At 37.0% G+C, this 25,517-nt stretch overlaps 1 protein-coding gene across 24 annotated transcripts in view; it reads left to right on the top strand.

The window, feature by feature from the left end:
* The window catches only part of CYRIB (CYFIP related Rac1 interactor B), a 154,607-nt gene that overhangs the window by 88,317 nt on the left and 40,773 nt on the right, over window positions 1-25,517 (top strand). For 20 of the 24 annotated variants that reach the window (XM_070221802.1, XM_070221806.1, XM_023648972.2 and 17 more), the window contains one exon: window positions 12,989-13,027. The exons of 3 other annotated variants lie outside the window; for them this stretch is intronic. In XM_070221802.1, the coding sequence (XP_070077903.1) occupies window positions 12,989-13,027 (39 nt within the window). Of the gene's footprint in view, window positions 1-12,988; window positions 13,028-24,661; window positions 24,855-25,517 lie in introns of those variants that run through there. One more of the 24 variants, XM_070221819.1, reaches the window with a different exon arrangement.

Below are 25,517 nucleotides of genomic sequence, written 5' to 3'. Positions count from 1 at the left end.
CTGTTATGGTTTATTTTTTAAGGAATTATTCTTAATTTTATAGTAGAAATTAGTGTGGATGTAGTATTTATTTTACAGAAAGTCACATTTACAGAAAGGAATATTGTAACCATTATTGCTTGAAAGAGTTGTTTCCTGAAAAATAATTCTGTCTCTCTCCTTCCCTGGCCGGCCCCCCACCCTGACCCCATGACTCTGGGTAAGCTACTTAACCCTTTAAAGCCTCAGTTTTCTCGTCAAGGAAAAGAGGCTAATAATTTTATCTCATTAGATTTTTGGGCTTCAGGTAAATAAATCATGCAGGAGTTCTTAGTACAGTGTCTCAAACACAGTGAGTACTTATGAAGTGACAGCCAAGTAGACAGAGGGATAACCTTAAAAGACCATATTTAACTTTCTCATATACATTTATATTGAGTGATCCAGGAAATTCAGACATGAAAGTGATTCTCTTATAACTAAGTAAGGCCTTAATAGAAAAATGAGAAAGGACTAGTTTTACAAATGCAGAGAAAAAATAGTTAACCTCATTAGTAGTTCAACAAAAGACAGTGTGAAAGAAGGCACTATCCTGTATGTGTGTATGTGTACATGTGCATACTTTTTAAACACTGAAGTTCATGTCCAGGATGCTGTGATATTGGCCCATGAGTGGTTCTGATGGCATTATAAATTGGAACACATCTTTGGAAAGCAATTTCGCATTGGATATCAAGGTCTCTACATATCCTAAAAAATTTTAAGTTATTTCAACAAGGATTTGTATTGGTTATAACCAGGATAAGTATGCATTGTCCTCTGCGCAAGGGAGCCACATCTGTGGGTATGTCAGGCACAATGTAGACATGTCATTTCTGGGATCAGGGCCTCCAGGTCATGTCTTGGAGCAGTGGTTAGTGGTATATAAACCCACATTGGCACCTGTGGCGTGCTGGACTTAGGAGAGCTCCTATGCATACACTCCCTGTCCTCACTGGTGTGTACGGCAGTGTCTCGTCCAGGCTGAGCTCCAGGCACCCCATGAGGTTCTTCCTTTCACTTCCCTGCCACCTTAGAGGATGATTCTCCTCCTTTCTAACACTGTCCCCTACTCCGTGTTTGACAGGACTTACATGGTAGTCTCATCTGAGAAATTTGGGACAAGCATGCCTGGATTGGCTTAGGCATGTTTGTGCCTTGATGTCCAGGGGTTATGTTTGTGAGTAGGCAAGAATGTGACCCATGTGTACAGGGACACACATATTCACAGCCAAGGCTATTGCTTGTGGGGTTTTGGAACCCTAACTCAGGCAGAACTACCTTACATAGTGTTCAGGTTGTACAATAAAATGACTAGTTCATAATTTGAGAATGGGATAATTCTAATTTGCACAAAATATTTAGGTGCTTTTGGAGGCCCAGGCTATAGCATGTCCAACAGTAGGAAATTGTTTGAAAAAAATGTGATATACCCATATGATAGGATGGTACATAATGATTTTGGAAGAATTTTTTTCTTTTTCTTGCTGGGAAAGATTCAGTCAGAGCTAACATCTGTTGCCAGTCTTCCTCTCTTGTTTTTTGATTTTTTCCTCCCCAAAGCCCCAGTACATAGTTGTGTATTTTAGTTGTAAGTCCTTGTAGTTCTTCTATGTGAACCGCTGCCACAGCATGGCTACCGACAGACAAGTGGTGTGGTTCCATGCCCAGGAACCGAAGCTTGGCTGCTGAAGTGGAGCAGGCTAAACTTTAACTGCTAGGCTATCGGCTCGTTCTGGAAGACTTTTTAATGATGTGACAGTATTGCTTATGATATGAATGATTAAAAAAACAGGACACAAACAAAGAAATTGGTGTTCAGTTGTGTAAAAATATGCATAGAAGAAAAATTTGAAGGGAATAAAATTGTTACAAGTAGTGACCTTTGGTTGTGGGGTTACAGGTAATGTAACAATGTAGTGATATTTTTCTTTCTACTTTCTCTGTACATATATTGAAGGGAAAATTAAAATTAAAGAAGTTTTTAGAACCTACAAAAATAAAGTCATGTTCTGAAGACCTGGTTATTTATTCAGCTGTTGCTTGTAAATTTACTACTTCTTGGAGATAATACCACTTTTTTAGACTAATGAGAAATGTTGATAATTTAGACTTTCTGGACCATGGGTTTACAATAGAGATTAAGAATTTCCTGATAGTGATGATTTTAAAATGCGAAGGTAAGTTAATATTTAATATATGTAATATCAAAGCATTGTATAATTATATAAGGTATTAGTTATTACATAATATCAAGATTGATTATATATTATATATACATGATTATCTATATAGAAAATGTAGTTCTGAGCATAGTGAGGAGGGGGGCTCTTAATGTAACCTTCCCACTTTCTTCTGATGAAACCATTTCATGGTGGTAATCATGGCATAAGGTGACATAGAAACCTGAAATTTGTATTCAGGTATTTGAGCTCTAGTGTGTCTGAGACATGGATATTCTTAAGTGTACTGTGCTTGAGGTAGAATGTTAGATATGTATATATTATTGTAATTTTAGTATTAAATAAGTAAAGATTTGACCATGTTCAACAAAACTGGCATTTCCATTAATCTTCACACAATTATTTTTATTGAGTTCATAATAGTTTACATCATTGTGAAATTTCAGTTGTACATTATTTCTTGTCTGTCACCATGTGAGTGCTCCCCTTCACCTCCTGTACCCACTCCCCACCCCCCTTCCCCACTGAACTGTTTTCCTTGTCCATGTGTTTGTTTATATTCCACATATGAGGGAGTCATATGGCGTTTGTCTTTCTCAGTCTGTCCTGTTTCACTTAGCATAATTCCCTCCAGGTTCATCCATGTTGTTGCAAATGGGATGATTTTGTCTTTTTTTTTTTTTTTTTTTATAGCTGAGTAGTAGTCCATCGTATATATGTACCACATCTTTGTCCAGTCATCAATCTATGGGCTCTTGGATTGTTTCCATGTCTTGGCTGTTGGGAATGGTGCTGCAATGAACATAGGGGTACATGTGTCACTTTGGATTGTTCATTTCAAGTTGTTTGGGTAGATACCCAGTAGTGGGATAGCTGGGTCATATGGTATTTCTATTTTTAGTTTTTTGAGGAATCTCCATACTGTTTTCCATAGTGGCTGCAACAGTTTGCATTCCCACCAGCAGTGTATGAGGGTTCCTTTCTCTCCACACCCTCTCCAACGTTTGTCATTTTTAGTCTTTGTGATTACAGCCATTTTAACAGGTGTAAGGTGGTATCTTAGTGTCGTTTTGATTTGCATTTCCCTGATGATTAGTGATATTAAACATCTTTTCATGTGTTTATTGGCCGTCTGTATATTTTCTTTGGAAAAATGTCTCTTCATATCCTCTGCCCACTTTTTGATCAAGCTGTTTGTTTTTTTGTTGTTCAGTTGTGAGTTCCCTATTTATTATGGAGATTAACCCCTTGTTGGATATATGATTTGGAAATATTTTCTCCCAGTTGGTGAGTTGTTTTGATCTTAGTTTCTTTTGTGTTGCAGAAGCTCTTTAGTCTGATGAAGTCCCACTTGTTTATTTTTTCTTTTGTTTCCCTTGTCTGAGAAGACATGGTATTTGAAAAGATCTTATGTCTTATGTCAAAGAGTCTGCTACCTATATTATCTTCCAGGAGTTTTATGGTTTCAGGACTTATCTTCAAGACTTTGGCCCATTTTCAGTTTATTTTTGTGTATGGTGAAAGATAATGGTCTACTTTCAGTCTTTTGTGTGTGGCTGTCCAGTTTTCCCAACACCATTTATTGAAGAGACTGTCTTTTCTCTATTCTATGTTCTTGGCACCTTTGTCGAAGATTAGCTGTCCGTGGAGGTGCGGTTTTATTTCTGGGCTTCAGTTTTGTTCCATTGATCTGTGTGCCTGTTTTTGGACCAGTACCATGCTGTTTTGATCACTGTGGCTTTGCTAGTACATTTTGAAGTCAGGGATTGTGATGCCTCCAGCTTTGTTCTTTTTTCTCAAGATTGCTTTAGCAATTGGGGGTATTTGGGGGTCATCATATGAATTTTAGGATTCTTTGTTCTATTTCTGTGAAGAATGTCATTGGGGCTCTACTTGGGATTGCATTGAATCTGTAGATCGCTTTGGGTAGTATGGACATTTTAACTATGTTTATTCTTCTGGTCTGTGTGCATGGAATCTCTTTACGTCTCTTTATGTCGTCATCTATTTCTTTCAATAATGTCTTCTTGTTTTCATTGAATAAGTCCTTCACCTCCTCAGTTAAATTTATTCCTAGATATCTTATTCTTTTGTTGTGATTGTAAACAGAGTTATATTCTTGTGTTCTCTTTCAGTAACTTCATTATTAGAGTACAGAAATGCTACTGATTTTTGTAAGTTGATTTTGTACCCTGCCACTTTACTGTGGTTGTTAATTATTTCTAACAGTTTTCTGATGGATTCTTGAGGGTTTTCTATATATAAGATCATGTTGTCTGCAAAGAGCGAGAGTTTCACTTCTTCACTATTTGGATTCCTTTTATTCCTTTCTCTTGCCTAATTGCTCTGGCCAAAACCTCCAGTACTATGTTGAATAAGAGACATGATAGTGGGCATCCTTGTCTTGTTCCTGTTCTCAGAGAGATGGCAGTCAGTTTTTCCCCATTGAGTATGATGTTGGCTGTGGGTTTGTCATATATGACCTTTATTATCTTGAGGTAATTTCCTTCTATCCCCATTTTAAGAGTTTTTTTTTTTTAAATCATAAATGGCTGTTGGATCTTGTCAAATGATTTCTCTGCATCTGTTGAGATGATCTTATGGTTTTTATTCCTCATTTTGTGAATGTGGTGCATCACATTGATTGATTTGCAGAAGTTGAACCATCCCTGTGTCCCTGGTATAAATCCCACCTGATCATGATGTATGTTTGATGTATTGCTGTATTTGGGTTGTCAATATTTTGTTGAGGATTTTTGCATCTGTGTTCATCAGCAATATTGGCCTTTAGTTTTCCTTTTTTGTGCTATCCTTGTCAGGCTTTTGTATCAGAGTGATGTTGGCCTTGTAGAATGTGTTAGGAAACGTTCCATCTTCCCTGATTTTTTGGAATAGCTTGAGAAGGATAGGTATTAAATCCTCTTTGAAAGTTTGGTAGAATTCCCCAGGGAAGCTATCTGGTCCTGAGCTTTTATTTTTTGGGATTCTTTTGATTACTGTTTCAATCTCTTTACTTGTGATTAGTCTATTCAGATTATCTATTTCTTCATGATTCAGCTTTGGGAGGTTCTAAGAGTCTAAGAATTTATCCATTTCTTCTAGATTGTCCATTTTGTTGGCATATAGCTTTTTCTAGTATTCTCTTATAATCCTCTGTATTTCTGTGCTATCCATTGTTATTCCTCCTCTTTCATTTCTAATTTTATTTATCTAAGCTTTCTCTCTCCCTTTCTTTGTAAATCTGGCTAAGGCTTTGTCAATTTTATCTGTCTTCTCAAAGAACCAGCTCTTTGTTTCATTGATCCTTTCTACTGCCTTTTTTCTTTCGATTGCATTTATTTCTGCTCTGATTTTTATTATTTCTGTCTTCTGCTGACTGGGCTTTGTTTGTTCTTCTTTTTCTAATTCAGATAGGTGTAGTTTGAGATTGCTTATTTGGGATCTGTTTTGTTTGTTAAGGTGAGCCTGTATTGAATTAATTTCCCTCTTAGTACCACTTTTGCTGCATCCCATGCGAGTTGTTCTGGTATGTTTTCATTTTCATTTGTCTCCAGATTTTTTTATTTCTCCTTTAATTTCTTCAGTGGTCCATTGGTTGTTCAGTAGCATGTTTAGTCTCCACATCTTTGTCCCTTTCTCAGCTTTTTTGGTAATTAATTTCTAGTTTCATAGCATTGTGATTGGAAAAGATGCTTGTTATTACTTCACTCTTCTTAAATTTATTGAGGCTTGTCTCATTTCCCAACATATGCTCTATCCTTGAGAATGTTCTGTGCACACTTGAGAAGAATGTGTATTCTGCTGTTTTGGAATGGAGTGTTCTATATATGTCTATTGCGTCCAACTAGTCTAGCTTTTCATTTAATTCCACTGTTTCCTTGTTGATTTTCTCTCTGGATGATCTATCCATTGATGTGAGTGGAGTGTTGAGGTCCCCTACTATTATTGTGTTGTTATTAATATCTCCTTTTAGGTTTGTTAATAGTTGCTTTATGCACTTTGGTGCTCCTGTGTTGGGTGCATAGATATGTATAAGTGTTACGTCTTCTTGGTGGAGTGTTGCTTTGATCATTATATACTGCCCCTCTTTGTCTCTCTGTACCTGTCTTACCTTCAAGTCTACTGTGGTTCATATAAGTATTGTGAGACCTGATTTCTTTTGTTTGCCATTAGCTTGGAGTATCATCTTCCATCCCTTCACTGTGAACCTGTGTTTGTCATTGGAGCTGAGATGTGTTTCCTGGAGGCAGCATATTGTTGGATCTTATTCTTTAATCCATCTCGCCATTCTGTGTCTTTTTATTGGAGAAATCAATCCATTTATGTTTGGGGTGATTATCAATATATGAGGGCTTAATGCTGCCATTTTGTCCCTTGTTTTCCGGTTCTCCTGTATTTCCTTTGTTTCTTGTCCTATGTGTTTTGACCTGTCAATCGAGTTATGTAGTTTTGTATTTTGTGTTTCTTTGTTTCCTCCTTATTTATTATTTGTGATTCTCTTCTGCTTTTTTGTTTAGTGGTTACCGTGAGGTTTGCATTCAAAATCTCGAAGATAAGATAGTCCATTTTCTGATGGCCTCTTATTTCCTGAGACTAAACTGATTTAGTCCCTTTCATCTTCCCCTCGTAGGTTGGTTTTCTCACATCTTATTCCATCTTATGTTATGAATTTGTGGTTAAAATGACAAGATCATCTTTCTTTTTGGTGTTTTCCTTCCCTTTATCTTTAATGTTATAGTTGAGTGTTGGCTAACCTGTTCTGATGTATAGCTACAATTTTCTGATTTTGTCTACCTGTTTATCTCCTTACTATGTGCTTTGTAACCCCTTTCTCCCTTTTTTTTTTTCAGGTATGAGGGCCTTCTAAAGGATTTCTTGTAGGCATGTTTGTGTGGCTGTGAACTCCCTTAGCTTTTGTTTATCTGGGAAAGTTTTTATTTCTCCATCATATCTGAAGGATATTTTGGTTGGATAGAATATTATTGGCTGAAAGTTTTTGTCCTTCAAAGATTTGAGTGTCATTCTAGTCTCTCCTGGCCTCTAAGGTTTCTGCCGAGAAATCCACTGAATGCCTGGTAGGGGTTCCTTTGTAGGTTATTTTCTTCTGCCTTGTTGCCCTTACTATTTTTTCTTTGTCATTTACTTTTGCCAGATTCACTACTATATGCCTTGCAGTAGGTCTTTTTACACTGACATATTTAGGAGATCTGGTAGTGTGTTCCACGTGGATTTCCATCTGCTTCCCTAGGTTTGGGAAGTTCTCTGCTGTTATTTCCTTGAACAGGCTTTCTGCTCCATTCACCTTCTCTTCTCCCTCTTGAATACCTATAATTCTTATGTTGCATTTCCTAATTGAGTCGAATATTTCTCAGAGACTTTCTTCATTTCTTTTTAGTCTTAGTTGTCTTTCCTCCTTTATCTGGAGCATTTCAATATGTATGTCCTCAATTATGCTTATTGCTTCTCTGTTGTCCACTCGAGCATTCAGGGAGTCCATATTTTGTTTTATCGCATTGATTGTGTCTTTCATCTCCAATATTTCTGATTGATTCTTCTTTATAGTTTCAATCTCTTGTGACGTAGCTCCTGAACTTGTTGAATTATTTCTCTACATTCTCTTTTAACTTGTTGAGTTTTTTGATAGCTGTTTTGAATTCTCTGTCATTTAGATTACATATTTCTGTGTTTTCAGGACTGATTTCTGGATACTTGTCATTTTCTCCCTGGTCTGGAGAGTTAAAATAATTTTTCATGCTGCTAATAGGACGTGGCTTTGTTATTTCACATCCTGGTATTATTTGGTCACAGTTAAAACCTATCGCCACTGGATGGGGGTCAAGAGCCACGTATTCTGAGCCCTCTGCATCCTTCTGGGATCCCAGGCACTGTAGCTAGCACTGGGTGGGTAGGAGTGAGAGTCTCTTCTGCATGTTCTCAGGGTTTTCTTGCTCTGCTCTCTCTCTGCTCTCTTGGGGTGTTGTCTTGATGAGGTTAACCCTACATTAGCTTTCACCTCAGTAGGGGCTTTCCCGTAGCTTGCAAGGGATCTTGGGGATCTTTGATGTTCCTGTGAACGAGCATCCCCTCCCCCCTTCCTTCCCTCTTGGAGGCCACACGCATTCCAGAATCACAGTGTTTTGGGGAGGGAGCGAAGTTTTCTCTTACCCCCGTTGCACTTCCTCCGAGGCGGGGTGGGCTCCAGCCTCTCCACCCTCCGATGTGTGACTGTTTGGGTCTCTCATAACGTCTTTTGTGTTTTGTGTATGTCCTCTGTTGGAGTATGAATGTCTTTTTTGTTGTATGGTGAAGGGGAGAGATCTCAGGAGAGCTCATTCCACCATGATGCTGACATCACCAAACCTCAATCTTCACACAATTTTTGAGACTATTTTTGCTGTTTTACAAATAAAGAAAACTGATGCCCATGTAACAATTTAAATAAGTGGAAATCTCCATTTTACAAATAACAAAACAGATACTCTAAGAGCTTAATATTTTAAATAAGTGGAAACTCAGTCCAGGTCTGTCTCATTCTAGAACCAGTGCTGTAAACCATTTTGCTTATATTTCCTTTTTACTATTATGGAATATAAATTCTTTTCATATATATGTTTTTTGCTTTCTCTTACAAATTCTCACGATGTTCTCTTGATGTGTTTTTATGTACCTTTGCATTAATTATTAAAACATTTTTGATTTTCCTTATTTTTAATTGTTATGTGATTGATTTTGTTCTCCATTTTAAATTTCTTATAGTTCTTCAAAATACTCCTTTAAAGATAAGGTATTATTCTCTTTTTTGATTTAATTTTGAGAAATTAGACTCCAATCTATCTAGGATGTGTAGGCTGAGAAGGGTGTATCTCAGTTCCCCATGGGATTATTTCACTACCCATTTATGAAATAAAATTTTCTTTCTTCATTGTCCTATGATAATTACTTTATGCATTCCTCTTGTGGAGTATTCTTCATGAACCTTCTGTCTCCTTCTCTTGCTTGTCCAAATACTGTTCATTCTTCAAAATCTATTTCAGCTACCATGGCTCCATAAAGTCTTTCCGTCTGGTGTCAAAGATTGGCCCTGAGTTAACATCTGTTGCCAGTCTTCCTATTTTTTTTTTGTTTTTTTCTCCCCACAGTCCCAGTACATAGTTGTATATCCTAGTTGTAGGTCATTCTAGTTCTTCTATGTGGGATGCCATTGCAGCATGGCTTGATAAGTGGTGTGTAGGCTGCTGCCCAGGATCTGGACTGGCGAACCCTGGTCTCCTGAAGCAGACCACCTGAATTTAACCACTTGGCCACGGGGCTGGCCTCCATAAAATGTTTCCTAATACCTGATTTCCTAGCTGAAATCTCTTCTCTTAATTGCCTATATGTAGATATTTCTCATGAAACTTCATTTTTACCTTGAACATTTTAATTGCTGTCGTGAGACTACATGCTTCTACAGAGTGCGTTCAGTCTTTTTCATCATAGCATCTCCTAGAGTATCTAGTTTGGCACTGTAAACATAAGAGACTTTCCGATAAATATTTGATGTGTGGCTTTTTTGCATTTTATATACAATTGGACCTATTCTGATTTCTCTGTTCCCTTTTCCTGAATTTATACCAGTTCCACACAGTTTTAATTATTAATGAGTAGGACTGGTCCATCTCATCTGTTTTTCAAAAAATTTGTATAGGCTTGAATTTTTCTTTTTTCTAAAATAGATATAGAATAACCTTTTCAAGTTCTTAAATTAAAACTTACTTTGATATTTGTTGGAATGGTCTAATAATACACTTTTATAATATCGTCTGATCTGGGACTATGGTCAGTAGGCCTGTTAGCTCAAGTGTTCTTTTCTATTTTTAAGGTGGCTTTTAAGATTTCTTTGTGTACGTCAGGGGGAGCTTAAACAAATTGAATTCAGTTAGATTTTATCATATACCCAAACGAAGGAGGAATGCGGTCTAAGTTGCATAACCAGTTAGATTTATGTACCATCATTTGAAATACTGCAAAACTGTAAATGTGGGTAACATAATGCTCTGAAGTCATAACTTGTATGTTTTATGTCTTGCTGGAGGCAAAGAAATTTTAATACTTACTTGAAGAACATCTAGCATTGTGAATTTTAGATGCCTGGATTATCTAATTTACATCTTATCTAATATTCACTACTTAGGACCTGACATTTGATTTCTAAGGTTGAAATCATTTACACATCTTTCATTATTTGTGATTTATTAAGAATTAGGATAAATAGCGTTTTTTTCCCATGGTTTTATGCAAGTGACACTGGTTTTTCTCCTGTGGTTTATGAAAGTGGCCAGCCAAGCCATTTGCTTTGTTGATTTCTGGGTGGCTGCAGTCGGCCTTAAGGAAGGAAGTTTTTCTTTGGCAGAAAAGGCAAAAATGTGTTTATTCATTCCATTTGTAGTAACATTGATCCAAAAGGAGCTTTTGAGGAAAACCAGAGTGGTTAAGCTTTGAACATAAATAGTTCCCGTTCATCTCCTAAGTGATAAAGAAAAGTAAAAGATTTAGGATTAATAACATATAACTTACAGACAATACAAAGTTCTGGGGCAGAAGTTGCAAACTGATGGTTCGTCAACCAAATATAGCTCTTACCCTGTTTCTTTTGGCCTACCGAGTGTGTCTAAGACTTATCTAATAGTTGATAATATCTAAAAATTATTTTACATGAATATCCGGCACTGGATCACCTGCATTTTTTAGCATGGCATGTTAATATCAATGGCACCTTTTAGATTAGACATACACCTTTGTTTGCCCTGCTTAGCACTTCCAACCCTGTATGCATTTAACTTTGTAACCCCTATTCTAGATGCTCTTGAATATGGAAATAATAGTAGATCTAATAGTGCTAATGCAGTTGAACCTACAACTTTGAGTTTATATGAGAAAGAATAGTAGATGTGAAGATTTTAGGTAGTGAGAGTTTGAGTGGAATATTGGTTATTCTACCCGCAAGGTGCTGGTGTTAACACCTTCAAGCTTCTAGATTTGTAGATGTCTCAGGATGGCTGATAAGTTCCTGAGGGTATCTCTTATTGCAAAGCCAGTGAGCGGAAAGTGAGCCCCAGTAGCGCAGCTAAGCAGAGGTGCCTTAGCTGGAGTGAAAATGTGAGGTGGGACACAAGAGGTGTCCCCTACACCTCAACCCCTTGTATCTTCCATTAAGAGCCATTTAGTCCAGTCTACTACAAAGCTTTCAAGGTGATGGCTGGCCACAGTCTCTACATTAAACTTATAACAGGAGGGTTAGTCGAATAGTGTTTATTATTTCAGTCCTCCAATACTCATTCTAGATTTTCCTCACCTTCAGCATTTTCCTGGTAGAGTGACCCAGACCTTCTTCCCCAAGGGATCAGTGCCCTTAGTTGCTTTATCCTTGTCTGGCCGTAGTTGCTACAGCTGCCCATTTACAGTTATTGCAGAGCATGGCAGCCCAGTCTAATCCCCCAGGTTCTCAGTATAGTCCCTCCTATCCCCATCGTGTAGCAGCAGCCATAAGTCCTCATGGTTGTTAGGGTCAGTTTACAGGACCCCGCGTCCCCACCCGTGCAACATAGTAACTCCTTCCTTAGCATGCCAGTCCAAAGTAAGGAGTCCAGAATGACCAGATGATAGTTGTTGCCTCAGAATTCTTCCTCTGTCTCCTAGTAGAAACCCCTTTTCTCTTCCCCCAGAATCAGAATTTCTAATCCACTGGAGCCTAAAGTTGTCAACTCTACTTCCATCTCTTAGTTCCTGGACCCGTGTTCCTGTTTATTTGTCAGAGATACAGCACCACATTTCAGCTGTTGGAAGACAGCTGAAAGTGTCAGATCACTTGCCATCTTGGAAGGCAGTTCTCCATCCCTTCAAGATGTCACCAAGCACTTTTATACACAGAAATTGTTTGTTAAATCTAGGTCTCTTGGCTTATAGAATAAACAGTTAAGGAAAGAAATTTTCACATAAAGGTGACTAGTTATATTGGTCAAATGTTTCTCCTCACTGTGTGAACAAAACTAGTTTGTTATAGTGGCTATAGCTGCTGTTAGTTTCAAAGTTAGAATAAATGGACTCTGAAGATTTAGTTTTCCGTAAAACTGTTTTAGGCTTTGAAATAGTAAAACCAGTCTTAGGAGAGGACTTTGATTCACTTGAGTTGTGCCAAATGTGCCTCTGGCAGATATTAGGTTCTTAAATATAAAGATCTTAGTACCTGTAGTAAAAATGATTTTTTAATACGTTGAAACTAAATGAACTTAAACTGTGATAAGAATATACAAATATGCCTCCTTTGATAATTTTAGGCCACTGTTACAAGAATAAAGAGGAATTACTAATTTTCCTCTCCTGTTATCTCCTGCTTCATAAGCTGTGATGAGAACTGTGTACTTTTCTTGGTACACTTATTAGTCTTTGAGTGTCCTGAGGGTGACAGCTAGAGTGTCTTATCACCTAATAATATTTCTCGGGGCTTGACATTATGCCTTACTGTTAGTGGGTCCTCTGTATATAGTTGTTGAGTTAATCCAAGGAGATATAGATAGATATATGGGTGTGTGTGTGTGTATATATATATATATATATATTCACACATATGTAGCATATGCTTGTGATATATGATAACAATCATGAACTTTATCATTAGTTTTAATAAAATTAGTTTTAATAAAATTAGTCTTAATAAAATTAATAAAACGATTAGTTTTAATAAAATTAAACTTTGTTTTAAAGTATAGTAATGTTTTAGACTTTCTCTTTTTTCTTTCTTTAAACAGATAGAGGGACAAGAACTGAATCACCAGCACTGGCTGAAGGTAAATATGTCTTTGGGGGAAATGATTATTCAAATACAAATGAAAAGTTATGTTTTAAATAAAAAACTACATTTGCTAAACATAATTTAAGGAAAATGTTCTATACATAATATTGAACTGCTAAAAACGTCTTTAGGAAATACATTGTTTAGTTTCTGGCTTAAAGAGGAAGTAGTGGGGAAAATGTAAATTAATTAGAACGTTTCTTTACAGCTTTCTTTTGATAGGAGAGGTATGTTTTTCTTTGAATTTTTAAAAATCATTTTAGCTATCACCAGGATAGTTGATTAAGAAAGGTCTAATTCTAGTAGTTAAAAAATATATATATTTGGAAGCTAGAAGGGAAGACACTTCTACATACTTTTTAAAATAAGAATTCTACCTGTTTCTGGTTTGGGTCCTTTTTTAAAAGTCTTAGAAGTAAAGAACACAACAACAGCAACAACAACAAAATACTACCATTAAAGGATCCTGAGTACTTAACCATTTATAATCTTGTAATTGTTTTAATTATAACAAGTTGATAGATGTTTGACAATGTAATTTTTCTGTAGATAAACTTCTTCTTCAAGTGAAAATGATCAGCTTAAAAATATCTTTCTGTGGTCTTCCTATTCATCAGCAGAGATATTTGCATTTCGAAACTTACCTGTTTTATCAGAATTGATATGACAGTTATCATAATGATCCTTTGGAATCGTAATCACCTCACCTACTCTGTATGTTACAGTTCAGGAGTTCTTACCCATTTTTTGTGCCACGTGAATCCCTTCTCAGCATAATGATTCTAATAATGACTCATGATTTTATGAGGTAAAATACATAGGATTAAAAAAGAGAAACCAGTTATATTGAAATACAGTTAATAGTAAAAGTGCAAATTTTTGATAGGGTAATGTATATGCTTCTTACATTAGAGATTCAGCTTTAGCAACAATTCTGCCAAATACTGTAATTTTAAATAGTGATGTTTGCAATAATTGTAATATGAAAATACCTGTAATTTCCATTGATGAGAAGTTCGTAGGTATTTCTACTACTACCGTGGTTTGTTGCCTGTAGTCTTAATTGAAGGAATTGCTAAATTGCACATAGAGGTTAATGAAGAGATTCCCATCCAGATTCACAGGTCACTGAATTCTCTTTCTGGACCCCAGATTAAGAACTCCTGTTCGTGAAAAGTTAGCTAGACCTTTCTTTCTCCATCATATTTGAGTAAGTGTAGTTTTTTATATTCTGTATAACTAATCTTAAAGAAGTGGAATTACACATCTGTTTCTTTAGAGATATCCTAATGGTGTAGGCTAGAAGTTCTTGAGACAGCTTTGAAGAAACTTCTTTTTGGTGGTCAGTAATCACAGAAACAACATATTCTGTGGAAAAGGGAGTAGAAGGTAAGTGTTAAGCCTTTGAGAGTTCCTGCCTTCAAAGAACTCCCATTCTAGTTCAAGGAACATGAAATAAACATGTAAAAAATAAAATATCAGTTTGAGAAGCCAAAAGTTTAACAAGAGAAATGTCACAATTAATTGCCACAGGAAGGATGCAGATAGTAAGTGCTCTAATGTTTGTGTGATGGAAACACAAAAAAAGGTCAAGACTTGTAAAAGTCACCAAGTGTTTTGCAGTTACTTCAGTAGTATGAGCTGTACCACGATAACCTACCAACCTAGGCCAGGAAGAGTGTAGAATGGTGTGACTAAATTTGAATGTTTGTCTGGCAGCTTGTAGCTGACCTCAAATAAAGGGAATGGCAGATGTATTGATGTTTGGTTGAAGCAAAAACACACTAATATTTGTTTTGAAGGGGACATGATGGAGTATCAGACTTTTGTTTTTTTTGGTTGTGGTACTTGATTTGTTCTATCAATGTGATCTGGCCCTGATGTCATATTTTAAAGATGTTCCCAAAGCTGCACTGCCAGGGTCATTGGATTAAGCCCCATTTTTTAAAAACTAATTTGCTGCTTTTGCCTAAGTCACCAAGTGTCTTTAGTATTCAGTTCCTTCTTTTACAAAATTAAAGAATTGAGCTACATGATTTCACATCATTTCATGAACCCTGTATTCTGGGCTCAGATTTTCTGTTCTTTCTGATTCCTTTCACTTCCCCCCTTTGTCTTTCCTTTCTCCCTACCAGCAACTTAAGACATATGGTAAAAATATTCAAAGCAGTTAAGTGATTTGAACTTTGGTTTATATAAATATTGCCCTTGTATATGCTATGTGAAACAAAAAGTTATAATTATTAGATAGCATTCTTAGTTCAAAAAAGTTTATATATGATATATACATCCTGCATTTTGGTCTTACTTAATGGTTTCAAAAATCCGTTTAGGTGCCAGCCCCGTGGCCGAGTGGTAAAGTTCAAGTGCTCCGCTTTGGCAGCCCAGGGTTTTTCCAGTTCTGATCCTGGGTGTGGACATGGCACTGCTCATTAGGCCATGTTGAGGCAGCGTCCCACATACCACAACTAGAAGGACCCACAACTAAAATAGACAACTATGTACTGGGGGGATTTGGGGAGAAAAAGATATCAGGTCTTGTCTTTTGAAAATAATCATGGCGTATGCATTTTTAAATTTACTCATGGACTCTGTCTCTATTCTCCAACTGCAGTAAAATAATAATTCTTAAAATGATGTAATGAAAACGTATATATTAGGTTATAATTACCATTTCCTCTGCAAGATCAAAGTGGAATGAATGACCTTTGCTGGAGTCTTTAGCATTAGAAGAGATACTGATTTATACATGTAGAAAAATTGTTGAAGTACATACTTTAAAATTATATAATTATAGAAGAGAAAATTTATAGTTTGTTTGTGTATTCTGTTTGATTGTGATGAACCTGGAGAAGTTCTATTTAAGAGAATGATTTTAAGTGAAGTTCAAGAACAAGTGAAACATATGACTATGCCCTCCTATAATTTTACTGTATTAAATTCCTTTAGCAAGCCAGGCTCAACAGAAAGACCTGATAAATGGTAGAGAAGTGTTTCAGGACATCTTTTAGTTGCATCTTAGCATTTTTCTAGTTGTCATATTTGTTTTTCTTAAAATTTTCTTTCTGAGAATTTTATTCTTAGAAATTTTGGTATTAGTATTGAGTTAATTTCTTCCAGGAACACTTGAAATTTTTCTTTACTCTTTTTGGATGAGTTACGTATACTTTCGTTTGTGACTAAGAAGCGATATGGCAAAATGGTTGAGAGAATTGTTGGGAGCCAGGTTTGCCTCAGTGAGAATTTCAACTTCACTGCTTACTAATTGTTGACCTTTGGCAAGTTACTTAATCCTTCTGACCTTCAGGTTGTTTGCTCAGAAGTAAAGTGAGGACTGTAGTACTAACCAACCTCATAAAATAGTTGAGGATTTTATAAGATAATACTGTATATATAGTACTTAGCATGGTATGTGGCACAAAGTAAGATTTCATTTCTTGACTTTTACTCTCATTTAGTACTTACAGCACCCAAGGCCCCCTGCAAAGGTGCTTTGGATACAAAAGTTGTTATAGTCACACTCAGGGAAAAATGGTTCTATTGCCCTTAGTTCTTTCTGTTTATCGTGTGAGAGAAGGTCCTTAAGATGAGTATTTCCCAAATAACTCCTTCTAAATTTTATTCTCTTTCAGAAGCTAAATCCTTCGTAATTACTAGACAGGAGATAATCTTGGTTGTGATTTTTGCATTTATGAGTATATATGTATAGTCTGATGGATAGCTTTTCTTTTGACTTCAGTTTAATATATTTTAAGGTATTTCAAATATTTAATGGGTTGTCAAGTGGTACAGGGATTGTTTGTTTAGTTTGATTCCTGGAGGCCAATGAGTACTGGGACCAATGAGGAGAAATTAACCAGTGGGTAACTTTCAGCTTAATACAGATTTTGTGTGATTTTTGGTGGTGTGATTCATGTTGGATTAATTCCATTTTAGCATGCCATGGTCAGTTTGGGCTGCTATAACAAAGTATCATAATCTAGGCGACTTATAAACCACAGAAATTTATTTCTCACAGTTTTGGAGGCTGGAAGTCCCGAGATCAGGGCACCAGCACAGTTGGGTCCTGGAGAGAGCCCACTTCATAGACAGCCGTCTTCTTGCTGTGTCCTCACATTGTACAAGGGATGAGGGAGCTCCCCAGGGTCTTTTTTATAAGGGCACCAGTTCCATTCATGAGGGCTCCACCTTCATGACCTAGTCACCTCCCAGAGGCCTTAGCATCACATTGGGCAGTAGGATTTCAACATATGAATTTTGAGGGGAGACAAACGTTCATAGCAGCATGGATGGTCCTTTCCTGGTCTAAGATTCTCTTATTCATTGATGATTAGATATGAAGCCATTCTGCCTGATGTCTTCCACTCTTCATAGTGATATTAATGTTAAGCAGAGACCCCAGTCCACTAAAAAAAAAAATGAGGGATACCTCATTTCAGAGAATACTGTATCTTTTAACTCAAATTATGAGAGAAAGAAAGTAGAAGGACAAATTTTAAGAACCTCTTAACCATTTCAGTTGTAGTGGGGTAACAGGGAATGGTGCTTATTCCTTGTCTGCCAAATTCTGGCAGATTTAATTGAGATTGGAGGCCTCCTGCCTTTCCCTTGCCTTCCTCCACTTAAATCTATCTGGGGAAGAAAGGATGGTGGCAGGTGTGGATCTCATCTTTTTGCTACCATGAGGCCTCCTTATCTGCGAGTGAGGCCCGAGTTCCTTGCCTATTTTGCTGTAGTTTGGTGACTAGAAGAGGAGTCCAGAGGCTCGTGTTCCTGGAGGGTGAGGTGGAATGTTTATATGTACTGGGCAAAAACATTTCTGTAGTCCTTGGTTAATCTCCATGAAAAATATATATAAAAAGGTGCTATTTCTGAGGATGACTGTTGGACTTAGGATAAGAATTTAAGGATTTTGGCTTTCATTGCTGTAATACATAAGAACATGAGAAACACAAATGAAGGTTACTTCAGCAGTGATAAAGAATATTGAGACAAAATATAATTGCTGTCCAGACCAGCCTTACTGTGTTAGTAATAAACCTTTGCCTGATAACCTTGCCCTTGATTGAGTTTCCTAACTTTTGTGGAACTTTGTCTTTGAATTATTCCTTGGTAGGCAGTACATTCCATAAGCTTACTCCCTACTCTGTAAAGTTTCAGTTTGTTTCATTTGACCTAAAGCTATACCTTTTATGGGATCCTCTTAGTTTAGGTATGCTTTTCTTTGATAAATAAGCTTTTTTACTTGAATTGTAATTCATTTGTTAATTCAACAAATATTTATTGCATGCTGGCTGTGTGACAGAATGTCTGCCAGGGGTTAGTGTTTCAAAGATAAAGAAGATATAGACTTAGATGTATGAAAGAACATTCCTATAAAACTTAAGTAACTGACATGTTCTATCTTTTATAAACTGTTCTACAGAATGGAAAGAGCTAATATATAAAATAGGCTTGATAGCAAAACCAGTCAAGAACAGAGAGAAAAATTATAGATCGGTTTTACTTATGAAATAATCTAAAGTGAAATATTAGCAAACCAAATTTAGGAATATTTACATTTATAAATGACCAAATAGAGTTGATCCTAGGAATGCAAGGATGGTTTAGCAGTAGAAAATGTGTTCATGTAGTCTGCCATATTCATAGATTAGATGAAAAAATGGTTGCTATTATAAAGGTGGCAGTTCTGCCTCAGAATGATGTTTATGATATCCCATTTTTTGTGGAAGTTCACAATCACATGGGTGAATAAAAGGCCAAGAATAGCTAAAACAATTTTGAAGGTGAATCGTTGGTTACACAATAAGCACAGACCACAAAAAGATGAAAAATTGGACGACATGTGGCAAATGGCACCACTAAGACCTATTACAGACAAGGAGAAAGTATTTACCATGTATATAAGCATCAGAAGATTGGTATCCAGAACTCCTATTTAGAATTCCTAAAGCCCAGTTTGGGGGAAATAAAAATGGGTGGTATATCAGTTGGATTTGAGTGAGGAAAACATCCTACTCTAGGTATTTCAAACAGAGGAAATTTAATATAGAGGATTGGTTACAAAGGTATTAGACTGCAAGAGCAAAAGGGGGAGGGGGAGGAATAAAGTGGCAAAAAAAAGATGGGGTGATGCTACTGCTACCAGATGTAAGCTGCTGCCACCACTGGACTGGAACCCACAAACTACACCTGCTTCTGCCTCTAACTGGGGCATTAGATACTGGAATCACCCCCTCTGAACTGCTCCTACAGCAACTGCTGGTCTGCCCTGGCTGGAAATAGGAAGCTTCTCTGTTTCTCCCGCCTTCTCCTCACCCTCCAGTGCCCCTTATTGGCGTAACCTGACAGGAGCCCAGCTGGCAAGAATGTTTGGAGCATGTGATTTACAGATTCTAAGCCTCAGCAGTACAGAGCAGTGTGTAGAAAGGTAGGTGTGGGACTGAGAGATAGTGAGAAAATAAATGGCACGGGTGGCAAAGGATATGAATTATACATTTTACAGATGGCCTGAAAACATACAAAGCAATGCACATTTTTACTGGTAATTAAGAAAATACAAATTAAAACATCAATGAGAAATTTCATAATCTAAAAATTAAAGCTTGAGGGTTTTGAAGCATGGGGGAGAGGAAATCTTTTACTAGTGGAGCACTGAATTGATAGAAGTACTTTGGAGAGCAATTTGGCACAATCTAATAAGGTTACAGCAGCCCTTTGATTTCCAGATTGCTGTCCTGTGGAAACTCTTGTACATGAGCACAAGGATATGTCGTGTGTGTAAGGATGTGTAAAGCACAATTTGTTAATAGAGAAAAATTGAATATGCATTGTCCCTCAGTAGGGGAATGAATAAATAAACTTGTTTTTTGAACAGTGAAATAATATCTAACATCTAAAATGAGTGAACAGGGATAATTCTCAAAACACCATTGAGTGAGAAAAGTGAATTTTAAAGGAATATGGACAGTATATCATTTATGCAAATTGAAAAGCACAACAGTATTATGTTGTTTATGGACACATACATTTGTAGTAAAAATTTTTAAATATGTTTGGAAAGGAAGCATACTTTTCAGATACTGATTCCCTTGGGAGATGGGAGTTGGGAGGAGAGGAAAGTTGGTTGGGGGAGACTGGGAGGTTAACTGCACAAAAGAGTGGAGAGGTATCTGAAGCAAATATGGCAAAATGTTATTGCTTTCATCTGGGTGATAGAGTGTGTGAATATGATGGGTTTTTTGTGTTTGAGTTATTTTCTAATTTAAAGAAATAGAAAACAAGAAAGAATTAAGTATCAGCCTTTTGGGGAAGCCATTGGTTAGGTGTTCCTTTTTCTGTGTTCATAGTGTCGTTTTCATACTTCTGTATGGAAGCATGCCACACTTCTCATCTGGTCTCTTCCACTTGGATGTGGATTTCCTCTATGCCAGGTATTCAGTATCTGTTACAGTGATTAGCAGACAGGAGCTAAGGAAAGGTGGTTTGATTTAAAACAGCAGTAACCACCACCAGGCATTGTGGACACTAGATAAAGAAGTATTCCAGATTTTATATAATGGTAAGGTATTTTATTTAGTAGATCATCCATGTGTTGTTGCGTGTGTACTGGAAAGAGTTCAGGCACCTGAATTCCAATCCACTGGTTTTGGTTGGGCATCTTTGTTGAGTCACTTGTGTTCTCTGAGCATCAATGACTTTACATTTTTAATTTTTTAAAATTATCGATGCATACATAAGAATGTATATACCTTTATTTGTAAACTTAAAAACCTAAAAATAAAAGACTCTCATGAATTCACCAGTAACTGTGGGACTAGAACACGGCCCAGATTTCGAAGTCGCCCCAGTCTATGTTCTTATCTCTCTCCAGGATAACCACTATCTTAAATTTTGTGTTTGTTGTTCCCTTGCGTTTTAATATATATATTTTACCGTGTATGTGTGTATATAATTTTTTCATGGATTTCAAAATAGTGGTAAGTTTTAAGAAAATGAATTTAGAATACTGTTTTTTGTCTAATGATCATATATTTTCAAGAGAATCCTTCATAATAAATCCTTGTACATAGGTAATTTTGAGTTTTGGGCTTCTTTTGCATATTTCCATTACACACCATTCTATAAATTCCTAAATTACTTACCTTTGAACTTTGTACTGTCCCTTTGCATATCCTATGTCTGTACCTGATGCAAGACATTTTAGCAAGAAGCATTTCTTTGCTTTCTTGTTCTATGATTGCAACTTAAGCAGTAATTTGCATTGGTGTTTTAATTTTTAATGGCTGGAAGCATGGAAGAGTACTAGTACTAGTAATCTCTAAATCATACTCCAAGGTGCTGTGACAGTCTGATGGAATACTAATTAATTAGGGTTTACTTCCGTTTCAGGAGCAGTATTGGTCTCCGAATTTATTATATTCATTGCACATGGCCAGGCATCCTAGTGAGTCTTTTATTTAAAATAGCTTAAATAAGATTTTTCATTTTAAAGTACTAAATCTAAGTGTATCCACTAGATGTCAGCATTAGGAAAGATGCAGCGTAACGTATCGAGTCACAACCAGAAACAATGTGGGAGATTCAGTCTAATAAATAAATTGACTTGTGTAAAGTCATGTATTTTGTGATGGAATCAGGAGTAGAGATCGTTCCCTTCCCTTGTTTGTTTATGTCACGTTTCTTTAAGGCAAGTAACAACTCTATGTAATTACTAGACTAATAAAATATATTGATCTCGACATGTGCTAGGGATTCATGCTGAGATTTTAGTACTACTGTGATGGTATTGTAGCTGCGAACCCAGCATTAATACCTGAATCCTGCTTCTCTTCCTTTACATTATACGGAGGAAGGAGAATCAAAGGATCACTTTATTGATAGCTAAACTAGTACCTGATGATAGATTAGATGGTGTTGGTAAGGTTAGAGATTCAGCTACTCTCTAGAACTTTCTCTGTATCAGTAAGATTTCAACCAGGAAAGCTTGGTATTTTACTTGCTAGGTATTTTAAAACAGGGGACTTAATATATGGGTTTATTTACGCAAGTGTTGGAAGCCTGAACAAAAAGAGGTTACTGAAATCTGAGTGTTTTTACTAATAACATTTCTGACACCTATTCTGAACTATTTTCCAGCACAACTTCTGACACCAAATATGTGACTTTTTTCCCCACATTGATCAGTTCTCCACTCTCCAGACACCAACCGGATGTCCTAAAATTCATTTTGATTCTGACACTAACTCTGTGGAGTTAGTGCAGACCCCACGGGTTAAGGGCTCTTCACTCCAGACGCCAATTGCAAGTCCCAGGCCTACTGTACTTCTCACCAGCCAGCTATGAATTGAGGGTTCCCATGACCTCCTCAGCAGATTCGATGATTTGCCCTAATGGCTCACAGAACTCGGAAACACTTTGCTTGCTAGTACCAGTTTATTAGAAGGGGTTTTATAAAGGGTACAAATGAACAGCCAGATGAAAAGGTACATAGGGTGAGATTCGGATATGTCCTGAGTCTAGGAGCTTCTGTTCCTGTGGAGTTGGGGTGTGTTACCCTCCCAGCATATGAATGCATTTACCAACCTGAAAGCTCCTCAAACCCTGTAATTTATGGGTTTTTGTGGAGGTTCCATTATGTAGGCATGACTCATTATAAATCATTGGCCACTGGTGATCAGCTCAATCTCCAGTCCCTCTCCCCTTCCTGGAGGTCGGGAGATGGGGCTGAAAGTTTCAACCCTCTAATCATAGCTTGCTCTTTCTGACAAACAACCCCCATCTTGAAGCTATCTAGGGGCCTGCCAGGAGTCACCTCATTAAAACAAAAGGGGCTCCCATCACCCAGGAAATTCTGAGGGATTCGAGAGCTCTGTGTTAGGAACTTGAAGATAAAGACCAAATATATATGTCTTCTTATATCACTTAAGGTAACTTAAATATTAAAGGTAACACAGGAAGCAACCATTCATTCTAGAGCTGGGGGAACAAAAGGGAAGGGGTAGGTTAGGCAGAATTTAGGAGCTCAAAGGAGGAACCCTGTGAGGCTGGAGCTCAGACCTCCGAAGGGGGCCTGCCACTACACTGCTGCTACGAGTTCCACACAAAGCTAGAGCCTAGAACCATCGCTGTGTTTTGCATGACAGGAAATGCTGACAGGACTTGACAAACAGAAAGGAGGACCTTCTTTCTTCCCATGTTCCAGTTCCCTTTTAGTCTCTCCTATTGATGGAACCTAAGGAGAAGTCAGCTGACCAGTGGCTGGGAAATGTACTTTACAGCTTTTTAGCCCCAGCATCACAAAGCATATTATAGAAGGATAGGCTTGGGGATGAGAGAGAAGTGATAAATAACCATCAGCATTCATTTATCCATGTTGATTTAAGTACAATGATAACATTTCATGCTTCTCAGAATTCTAGTTCTTGGATAGCTCATGCTCAGATTGTCTGTGAGTACAGATGGAAGGATAAAAACCCTATGAATATAGACTCCCAGAGGGGATGCTAAATCTACTTATTTTATCAAGTTCAGTGGAACCAGGAGTGGGGAGAGAATTGAAGTCCTGGGAGCTCAGGTTCTACTTAAGCATGTTTACGATATAAAGATCGGAAAACAGGAAGGGCAAGATAAAAAGGGAAATCTTGGTTATGACTTAATGAACAGATATTTGTTGCCCATTCGTTGTCCTTATGCTAAAACAAGATACTGTTTAGCAACTCCTCTTGTTGGAAAGAAAGGGGGTAAAGAAAGAAGTGGAGAAGCAGGTGCAGGAGGAAGGTTAGGGTGTGATGTGCATTTGGAGTGCTATCAGAATGCGTAATGTAATGTCAGGGTAGTTATTACAGATGCCTTATTGGTGACATGCTTGAGCTGGTTATTTCTCTCCATTATACTGGTGTGCAACTGTTGGAGGTTTTCACTTAGAGTTAGTAGTTTGTTTGATACCATCCACTGCTATGTTCCTGATGTGAGTTGCAGCCATATCAGAAGCTCAGAAGGAATTGTGATTATACCTCTCCTTTAAATTATTGTGTACCTAACTGGTCCTTCAAATAAAAGAAATGTTACTGGATCCTACCTGTTTATAGTTATTAAGTTAATGCAGTAGATATTTATTGAATATTTGCTCTGCACTATGTTGAAGATTTGCTTTGTGTGCTTGTATCAGAGGTGCACAAAATATGCATTTGGACAATAAGGTCAATATTCAGCTAAGGCCAAAGCTGAAAATCATCATAGAATAAACTTCTGGGATATATTCATAAATCTGAAAATTTATCAAAATTTAAGTATTACAGTGTTATTAATTTTAATAGTTTTTGGGGGGGGTGAGGAAGATTGACTCTAAGTCAACACATGCTTTGCTAATCATCATCTTTTTGCTTGAGGAAGAGTGGCCCTGAGCCAACATCTGTGCCCATCTTCCTCTGTTTTTATGTGAGACACCACCACAGCATGGCTTGATGAGTGGTGTAGGTCTGCACCTGGGATCTGAACCTGTAAACCTGGGCCGCTGAAGTGGAATGTGCCAAACTTAACCACTACGCCACCAGGCCAGCCCCAATAGACAGATTTTTAAAGTTTGACATATTGAAAATTTTTTTTCTTGTACTGTTGTCGCTGCTAGATTACTCCTGGAGTTCCTCTACTGTTCATTTGCAATATTAAATCAACATTTGCTTTCAAGTGGTGATGCTGCAGTTTCATAGAAGCACTTCTGAAAACAAGACTTGTGCGTTGTTTGAAGAAGATGGTGCTTGAGTGTTTTCAGAAGCAGGTGTGTTAAGTGAGAATGTTGATATCATTTGAATTTTTTTGAAGGTCCTACTATTTTAGCTTGTACTTGCTGCTTTATGCAATCACTTGAGAAATGTTTGTCCTTAAACCCTAGATCTAGAAACATGACATTGGAGTTAAGTAACTGGCTTTCAGGACAGGAAAACTGTGAGTTTCTACCTGCCTTTCAACTTTGCCTTCACCTGATTTCAACATTTTCTGTGTAGTAGATTGATTAAGAAGGCTCTTTTCAACATGTGTCATATAATATTTCTAGTTCCTCTCTAAGAGCACATCAGTTTGGTCATTTCTTCAACAGGTTTAGCAGGTGAATTACTTTCTCTGAAAGAACCATTGCTCATTAGTAGTTTTTTTTCTGTTGGCATTATTATTATCTTCAGAGTACAGTATTAAAACTTTATGTTAAAGCAGATTCTTTAACATATAATAACTGCTTGATTGAGTATCTGACAAAGCAATTCCAGAATCTCTTGTATATCTGCTAGTTTGTCTTTGAAAGGAGAATTATGAAAGTGATTCACTATATTTTTGCCTCCGCAAAATATTATGTTTTGTTATATTACATTGTGTTATAATCAGTTTCTGAACATTCAACTGAAGAGTGTGAACAAAATGTAAGCTCTTCATTCCCTTAATCACTCCTGACCTTCATCAAGTGTGTTCCATTGTCAGTAAAAATTGCATCA

The sequence above is a fragment of the Equus caballus genome, chromosome 9 (genome assembly GCF_041296265.1).
Source record: "Equus caballus isolate H_3958 breed thoroughbred chromosome 9, TB-T2T, whole genome shotgun sequence".
In the NCBI taxonomy this organism is placed as follows: Eukaryota; Metazoa; Chordata; class Mammalia; order Perissodactyla; family Equidae; genus Equus; species Equus caballus.
This window is presented reverse-complemented; position numbering and strand designations above follow the sequence as displayed.